This window comes from Macadamia integrifolia, chromosome 5 (assembly GCF_013358625.1).
Source record: "Macadamia integrifolia cultivar HAES 741 chromosome 5, SCU_Mint_v3, whole genome shotgun sequence".
Lineage (NCBI taxonomy): Eukaryota > Viridiplantae > Streptophyta > Magnoliopsida > Proteales > Proteaceae > Macadamia > Macadamia integrifolia.
In genome coordinates, this window is record NC_056561.1 from 3,863,831 (window position 1) to 3,872,848 (window position 9,018).

A 9,018-nucleotide genomic window follows, 5' to 3' on the forward strand; every position below is an offset into this window, starting at 1 on the left:
AATATATGTCCTATTGTTGGTTTATACAATCTTATTCTAAGCTTTCTACTTATTTTTGTAGGTCTGTTCTTCACTGAAGGATCTTGGAATTTGTGATCTCAGTGACCTTTGTGATGGTTTCAACATTGATGATGTCGACTTAATTTTTGAAAATGACACTGAGATATTTGGGTGCTCACAAAGTCATCCCAGTTATGTTTTTGATGACGTAACAGTGGGTTGCTTATTTATGGACAAAAACTTCTCGGTTGCTGATTCCAGTGGTCCCAATGAGGATACCATAGAGGTTTTGTCTTTCTGAATCTTGAAGTTCTCATTGATTGTTATTAATCTATTTTAAACCATTCTTTGCATCTTTTCCCTTTTGATCGTTCATGGTCTTTGTTGCAGACTTCTAAAAACAAGTCTTTCAATATTAATACTTTTTTTTTTGGTGAATACATTGATTGCCTGTTTGATGGTAAATCTTCTTCTCTGCATTTGTTAATCTCACTGTTGCCATTATGAGTTCTCAGGCTGCTGTAATAACCTTTTTCCCCCTTACATAAGGATTTGTGCTCCTCCATTATTCACATTGTTGAGGGTGTAATTACCCTCTACTGCTGTATAGTCTTTTTTAATGGTTTTACAACATCAGTTTCGCTAGGTTTCTATTACTTTTCTAGTAGGCCTTTTCTTATGAGTGTTACATGTTTTGAACTGTTATAGTCCTCTTGTTTGTCATAATTCTTTAGTTTATACTATTCTTTTCTTCAAGATTTATAAGAGGTTTTTCAGAACATTACAGCCTGTTTCTATTTCACAGTTCCTATCATCTGTGGGAAGGAACTTGACTGTATCACTGTAGGATTTGAAACAATTTTTCTTTGTCCCTCCTCCAACCCCAAATAGAAAATATTTTTTTAGATTGGCCTTATGCTTTCTTCTTCAGTGACTGCTCTACAATCACTGGAACTAATCAATAATTGCGATGTTGAGTCCGAACAGCTTCTGTTGGGTTAGACTTATGCAGTTATTCCTATGGCTTCAATGAGTTTTCTATAATCATGGTAATTGATCATATAATGAAAAATTAGTTCTATCTTGAGTCTTCTCACACTATCTACAACGACTTCCATGCTCTTCATTCAGTCTCCCTTTTGTAAGATCAAACACCAAGAAACACGAATAATAAAGAGACAATAGATCCGTACGACACAGAGATTTAATGAGGTTCACACATCAGGGTGGTGTGCTACGTCCTCGGGCGAAGCAGAAGATGATTCACCATGCAGAAAAGAAATTACACCCTAGCAGCGGCGAGGAAAAACTCGCCCTGAAACCCTAGCTGCGTGAAAACCCTGAAATACAATGACTTTCTCAACAAGCAACAGTACATTATATATACTCCAAATCGCGGGTCGACCTATCGGCCCAACCCCTCTGCTTCCATCACAGATCTCAGAAAATTTCCCATTCGGGGCGCCACCAAAATATGTCGGATCGGGTCAATCTTCAAAACGGGTCAAGAATTTGAGAGAAACTTAACAAATCTCCACCTTGGCTTGAATTCTCCTCCAACAGATAAACAAATAGCTAATATCTTCATCTTCTCCAATAGCCCTCCAAAGGGCTGAACTCAAACACGACAAACACCAAGTAAGTTCCAGCAATGCTCGAACTTACCAACACATAAAGGCTTAGTCAACATATCAGCTGGATTGTCTTCAGTACCAATCTTCAACACTTGAATATTACCTTGAGCAATTATCTCTTTTATGAAATCATACCGAACATCAATGTGCTTTGTCCTCTCATGATACATTGGATCTTTAGTCAAGGGAATAGCACTCTGGCTATCACAATGGACAACAGTCACCCCATGATCCATGCTGAGTTCTCCCAACAAACCTCTAAGCCAAATAGCTTCTTTAATTGCCTCAGTCACTGCCATATACTTTGCTTCAGTAGTAGATGAAGCAACTGTAGCCTGTAAAGTAGCTTTCCAACTAACCGTACTTCCTCCAAGAGTAAATACATAGCTTGTGAGTGACCTCCTCTTGTCAAGATCACCTGCATAATCTGAATCAACATAACCAGATAAACTATCAACATTCCTCCCAAACTCCAAACAAACACTAGAGGTCCCTTTCAAGTACCTAAGTATCCACTTCATTGCTTCCCAATGAGCTTTACCTGGATATGACAAATATCTGCTCACCACATTGACAACTTGTGAAATGTCAAGACAAGTGCAAACCATAACATACATAATGGAGCCAACTGCACTGGAGTATGGAACACGTGACATGTACTCCACCTCTTCATTTGTCTTAGGTGATAGAGCAGTTGAAAGTCTAAAATGAGATGCAAGAGGAGTAGTTACAGGTTTGGCATCTTTCATGCCAAAACGATTCAATACCTTCTCAGTGTACTTTTGTTGAGATAGCCACAGCTTCCCTGCTTTTCTATCCCTCTTGATCTCCATACCAAGGATCTTCTTTGCTGCCCCCAAATCTTTCATCTCAAATTCAGAACTTAATTGTTCCTTCAACCTATTGACCTCATTCCTATCTTTTGCGGCAATCAACATATCATTAACATAAAAGCAAAAAATATATGAATGGCCCATCAGAGAGCTTTCTGAAATAAACATAACAGTCATATTGATACCTGGAGTATCTAAAACTAGCGATAACTGAATCAAACCTTTTATACCACTGTCTAGGAGACTGTTTCAAACCATACAGGGACTTCTCCAACAAGCACACATGGTCCTCCTTACCTTCAATAACAAACCCTTCAGGTTGATGCATATAAATATGTTCTTTTAGTTCACCATGCAAGAATGCTGTTTTCACATCAAGTTGCTCCAACTCCAAATCATGCATAGCAACTAAAGCAAGTAGGACACAAATAGAACTATGCTTAACAACAGGTGAGAAAACATCATTAAAATCAATTCCTTGTACCTGACTGTAGCCCTTTGCAACCAAACGTGCCTTGTACCTAGCATCTTCAACACCTGAGGCAAATTCCTTCTTCTTGAAGACCCATTTGCAACCAACAATTTTCTTCCCTGTTCTTAGCTTCACAAGCTCCCAAGTCTGATTTTTATGAAGAGATTCCATCTCCTCATTCATGGCAATCAACCATTTTGTAGAATTAATTGAAGCAACAGCTTCAGAATATATTGCAGGCTCATTATTTTCAATTGTATCTGCAACAGACAATGCATAATCAACAAATTCAGCATGCCCATACTTTTGTGGTTGTCTAATATTCCTCCTTGGTCTATCCTTGGCAATGTTGTACTGCTCTTCTTCTTTATTCTCTTGAGCATCATCTCCTTCAGTAAAAGTAGGCAGCTGGACTAAAGTAGATTGTGCTTTGTTTGAAGATGAACCACCAATTTCAAACTCCACATTCTCTCTAGATTTTTCTTGACCTTCATCACAATGAATAAGAGCTTCTTTCCTAGGATGCAACATAACAGATTCATCAAAAGTAACATCTCTGCTAATAAGAAATTTTGGAGACTTTGGATCAGGACACCACAACCTGTATCCTTTCACTCCAGATCCATACCCAAGAAAAATGCATTTCTTAGCCCTAGGTTCCAACTTCCCTTCATTTACATGTGCATAAGCTGGACATCCAAATACTTTTAAATTTGAGTAGTCTGCAAGTTTACCTGACCAAACTTCTTCTGGAGTCTTGCACTCAATAGCTATGCAAGGAGATCGATTCACCAACAAGGTTGCTGTGTTAACTGCTTCTGCCCAGAACTCCTTGCCCAATCCTGCATTTGATAACATACACCTCGCATTTTCTAACAAGTTCTATTCATACGCTCTGCCACTCCGTTCTACTGGGGTGTTTTAACAACTGTATGGTGTCTTGCAATACCTTCATTTTTGCAGAACTCATTAAAGTCACCTTCATAAAACTCTAGGCCATTATCGGTTCTCAACCTTTTAATTTGTTTCCCGGTCTGCTTCTCAAGTAAATTTTTCCACTGTTTGAAAGTGACAAATACTTCATTTTTGTGCTTCAAGAAATAGACCCAAACCTTCCTAGAGAAATCATCAATGAAAGTAAGCAAGTATCTTGCACCAGCCCCCTTTGAAGCAACCCTGGAGGGCCCCCATAGGTCTGAATGAATGTAGTCCAAAGTTCCCTTGGTCCTGTGAATAGTAGTACTGAAACTAACTCTTTTCTGCTTTCCAAACACACAATGCTCACAAAACTCCATTGCTCCTGTACTCTGACCACACAAGAAGCCCCTTTTACTTAATGATGCCATCCCTCTTTCACTCATATGGCCTAACCTCATGTGCCATAAATTTGTGACATCTAATTCAGACATAGATGATGAAGCTGCTGCAACAGACCCAGTGACTAGTACCCTGCAACACATACAAACTGCCAACCTTGATTCCTTTCATCAATAAGAGAACACCCTTGCTGATCTTCATGATTCCACCTTCAGCTGTATACTTACACCCATTTGAATCAAGAGTGCCTAAACTGATGAGATTCTTCTTCAAATCAGGGACATGCCTGACATTAGACAAGGTTCTGACAATGCCATCATACATCTTGATATTGATCGTTCCCATTCCAATAGTCTTACAAGAAGCATTATTTCCCATCAACACAACTCCACCTCGAACTGATTCGTATGTGGAGAACCATTCACGATTGGGACACATATGGTAGGAACAACCAGAGTCAAGAATCCATTCATCCTGTGGTCTAACTTTATCATCAGTCACCAAAAGCATATCAGATTCACTTTCATCTTCAGCAATACTAGCTTTTGCAGAATCATCTCTTTTCTGTTGATTTTGAGCACCACCACCTGCCTTCTGCTTATTTAAAAGCTTATAGCATTCAGATTTAATATGCCCCTTTTTCTTACAGTAATTGCAGGTTAAATTCTTGTGCTTAGATTTTGATCTAGCCTTCTTTTTGTCACCATCTGAACCCCTTTCATTCGTTCTCCCTCTAGCTACCAAACCAATACCATCAGATTTATTAGTAGATGTCAACTCATCATCAATTTTCTGCTTGCTTTGCAGATTCGTTTTGACATCCTCAATAGAGATTGTCTCTCTACCATAAATCATGGTATCCCTAAAATGCTTATAAGATGGAGGTAGAGAACATAACAATAATAGAGCCAAATCTTCATCGTCTATTTTAACATCTATCCTTTTCAAATCAGTAACAATAGAATTGAACTCAGATATGTGGGATTTAATAGAAGTACCTTCACCCATATGAAGGGTATACAGTTGTTGCTTCAATCTCAACCTATTGGTGAGGGATTTGGTGAGGTAGAGGTTATCTAACTTCATCCATAACTTTGTAGCCGTTTTCTCTGAGAGAACTTCCTGTAGAACATCATTCGAAAGACACAACTGAATAGTTGAAAGGGCTTTATCATCCAAATCGTTCCAATCATCATCAGACATAGTTGCAGGTTTCTTCGCCTTCCCAAATAGGGTTTTCTTCAAACCCTGCTGCGTGAGAATAGCCATCATTCGAACCTGCCATAAACTAAAACTGATGTTGCCGTCGAACCTATCAATATCGTATTTCGTTGAAGCCATGGATCGAAGTAACCCAAGAGCTCTGATACCAGTTTGTAAGATCAAACACCAAGAAACACGAATAATAAAGGGACAATAGATGCGTACGACACAGAGATTTAACGAGGTTTACACACCAGGGTGGTGTGCTACGTCTTCGGGAGAAGCAGAAGATGATTCACTATGCAGAAGAGAAATTACACCCTAGCAGCGGCGAGGAAAAACTCGTCCTGAAACCCTAGCTGTGTGAAAACCTTGGAATACAATGACTTTCTCAACAAGCAACAGTACATTATATATACTCTAAATTGCGGGTCGACCCATCGGGTCGCAGTCGATCCGGTCGAACCATACCGCGGGGGGGTAGCCCCCGCACCCCCATACGAGATCAGTGATGGGCTCTGGGGTTGGGCCGCACTTGCTTCCATCACAGATCTTAGAAAATTTCCCATTCGGGTCGCCACCAAAATATGTCGGATCGGGTCAATCTTCAAAACGGGTCAAGAATTCGAGACAAACTTAACACCTTTCATGTGAGATTTCATATAAATTTGTGTGGAGACATAACTATTAGATTTGGCGATACATGTATGCCAGGGAAAGAGTCCAACTGCTTATGTCATAGCCTGGGTGGCCAACAGCGTTAAGCTTGTGCCAAGATTCCCAAAGTGACACCCAGATTTTACAAAGCACTCTTTGTTTTCATGCTTCTTTTAGGGATATGGGACATGAATCTTGCATTTGGATTTAAGGAAACTCAAACAGTTATGTAAGGACAATTTCATCTGGCTGAAAAATTACCTCTCTAATCCAATGCTTCATGCTAGTCAGTCCAGGTGCATCCATTTCAGTCATACTTTCACTAGATTAATTACCTATGTTCTTGTTAATTTGTCTCTTATCAATATCTTTCCATGATTAATAATTGTTAAGAGTCAAAATTCTGGTTTTCTTTACATGTATAGATGACAGCCCTTTTCATGCCATTTCTCAGGCATCATCATCAGGGCAACGTGACTGTCTGGCCATTCAGTCTTCTTCTGCTGCCGGGTTGGCCTCTATGGTCCAGGCTGTGAATAGTGGAACAGATCGAGTACTTCTAATTCCTGGTGGTAGCAGAAGCATCAACATATGTTTTCCAACGGGACAAGTCCATTCAAGCATGTCCAACCTTACTAGTGAAAGTAGTGTTGTTGATTATCAACATTGTGGAGTATCACCAGGGTTTTTAACAAGTGGATCACCATGGGATTTGAATTTCGAAGGCACTTGCCCACAGATAAGGGACAAAGCGAAGCTCAGATACAATGAAAAGAAGAAAACACGCACGTATGTAGTCTGCTTCAATATTAACATTTGGCAGTGATTACATCACCTGCGGGTGAACTACAACCCAATCAGATGGTAGAAATGGTATTGAGGGTTATTATGTAATTGCACTGGGTGTGTAAGTGTAATTACTAAAATACCTTAGATACTTTTTTCTCTTCATGGATTGGTACCCGCAGGTGAAACTGATTATTCGTGATATTGTACAGAATACACTTTAAAATCTAATGACTTATTAGTTCAGACTTCATACTTTCTAGTAATTAGCATGAACCATTATGAATCTCTGAAATGTTAATTTTTTTTTTTCTTTTTTTCTGATGAAATTGTGAACAAACTATTATTTCAAGGGATCTCAAACTTTTTTCATTCACATTTTAGAATATTGAGAGCTTATCTGCTCTGATTTCTACAACTGTAGTTTATAAAAGATTCTAGGTCAGACTTTAGAGGGACACCATATATGGAAGCCAATATTTGTGACCGACATAATTGATAAACTCTTAGCTCGCCCACCCTCTTATGCACTTTAAATTAGTTAAACCAGTAAAGAAGGGGAAATGAAAAGTTCTTTGTATCTTATCTATCAATGTTTTCTCTATTCGTGAATCTTTCAAAAGTGGACTGCTTGTAGAAGGCCAGTTATTGTGTAATATTGTGAAAATGTCTTTGTCATGTAATTTTGAGTTTCTTTGTTTACCTATTTCATCAGTAGTCATGTCCTGCTGTATGGTAACACAAATGATGCTTCCTGTCTGATTACAATTCATATGCACTATTTTACTGAGAAACCTGCCTATTAATCTTTCAAGCCACATAATCTTTGGTTTTGTTTGGAAATAGAAGACTTTTAATTCTTTAAGTACGTACTAACGTATTCTCAGATATTCACCTTTCCCCCAGAGAAACAGTCATGTCCTCTCCCTTCCCCCTCCCCCTCCTCCCCCCCCTCCCCCTCCCCTTTTTTTTTGTAAACCTTGGTACTCCAATCAGCATGTACTTCTTGATATTTAATAAAAGCAATATATTGATGTTTTATTTTTTTATTTTTGCTTACTTTAAGCAGCTACCAGATTTTTTTCATTTATTTGAACTGTAGGTTTGGGAAACAAATAAAATATGCTTCCCGAAAAGCCAGAGCAGATACCAGAAAGCGCGTGAAAGGTAGATTTGTGAAGGCAGGTGAAGCTTATGACTATGATCCTCTCAAAGCAAGAAACTTCTGAGACAGATTACAGATCCTTTTTCCTACACAACGCATCTCCTTCTTTATTAAGGTATCAAATCACCAAACCTGCAAGAAGCTTGGAACAGTTCTACATACACCCATTATGTTCCTGTATTTAAATAGCTGGAGATAAAGTGATTTGTAGAACACTGTGTCTAAACCATCTCAATGTTGTAAAGTGATTTGTACAACATTGAGGATCAAGTGATTTGTTCAACAATGAGGCTACACAACACATAGCCTTTTGTATTTAGATAGCTGGTGTTTCCAAATATGTATTGATACTTAATACCATGTGCAAGTTCAACATTTTAGTGCTTCCTTTATTACTAGAATTGTGCCACATTGAGGTTAAACCATCTCTTCATTATTTGGACAATATGGTTATTTCATTAGCTTTATGGATATTACTGAAAATATTTTCTTTGCTCAGAATAATTACCATTTTGATATGTGTTGAGATGAGATGGGTGAGTTACGGCAAAAACAGACGAGGCATCAGTGTAATTGTTTACTTGGATCTATTGCTTTAATTAAGAGTATTCCATGATAGTTTCTTCATAGTTAAGGTTTATTAGGATTAGAACGAAGTATTGTTTACAGAGTATAAATAAACCTTATCAGTGTAGCAGAGACAGGTTGAGTTTTGTGAGTAAGAGTTGCTTGTTATTGGAGAATTTGAAAAATCTCAATCTATTGAAGTAGTAGGTAATTTTTATGATGTTTTCCATAGATAATTCTGTGGTTCTAGGAGATATTAATCTGCATACGTAGTTGCCAAAGTTTATTTGCTACAAAATGTTTCCTTATGATGATAATAGTTGCTCAGAAGCCACAAGTTCAGATCTCCTGGATCCACCCTGGGCCCCCACACCATTCCCCCCC

At 38.4% G+C, this 9,018-nt stretch overlaps 1 protein-coding gene across 5 annotated transcripts in view; it reads left to right on the forward strand.

Annotated features, from left to right (window-relative positions):
• LOC122079986 (putative zinc finger protein CONSTANS-LIKE 11) overlaps window positions 1-9,018 on the forward strand; it is a 13,140-nt gene that overhangs the window by 1,370 nt on the left and 2,752 nt on the right. For all 5 annotated transcript variants that reach the window (XM_042646812.1, XM_042646811.1, XM_042646810.1 and 2 more), the window contains 3 exons: window positions 62-286; window positions 6,571-6,905; window positions 8,005-8,182. In XM_042646812.1, the coding sequence (XP_042502746.1) occupies window positions 62-286; window positions 6,571-6,905; window positions 8,005-8,131 (687 nt within the window). In that variant the 3' untranslated portion in view covers window positions 8,132-8,182. The remainder of the gene's footprint in view (window positions 1-61; window positions 287-6,570; window positions 6,906-8,004; window positions 8,183-9,018) is intronic.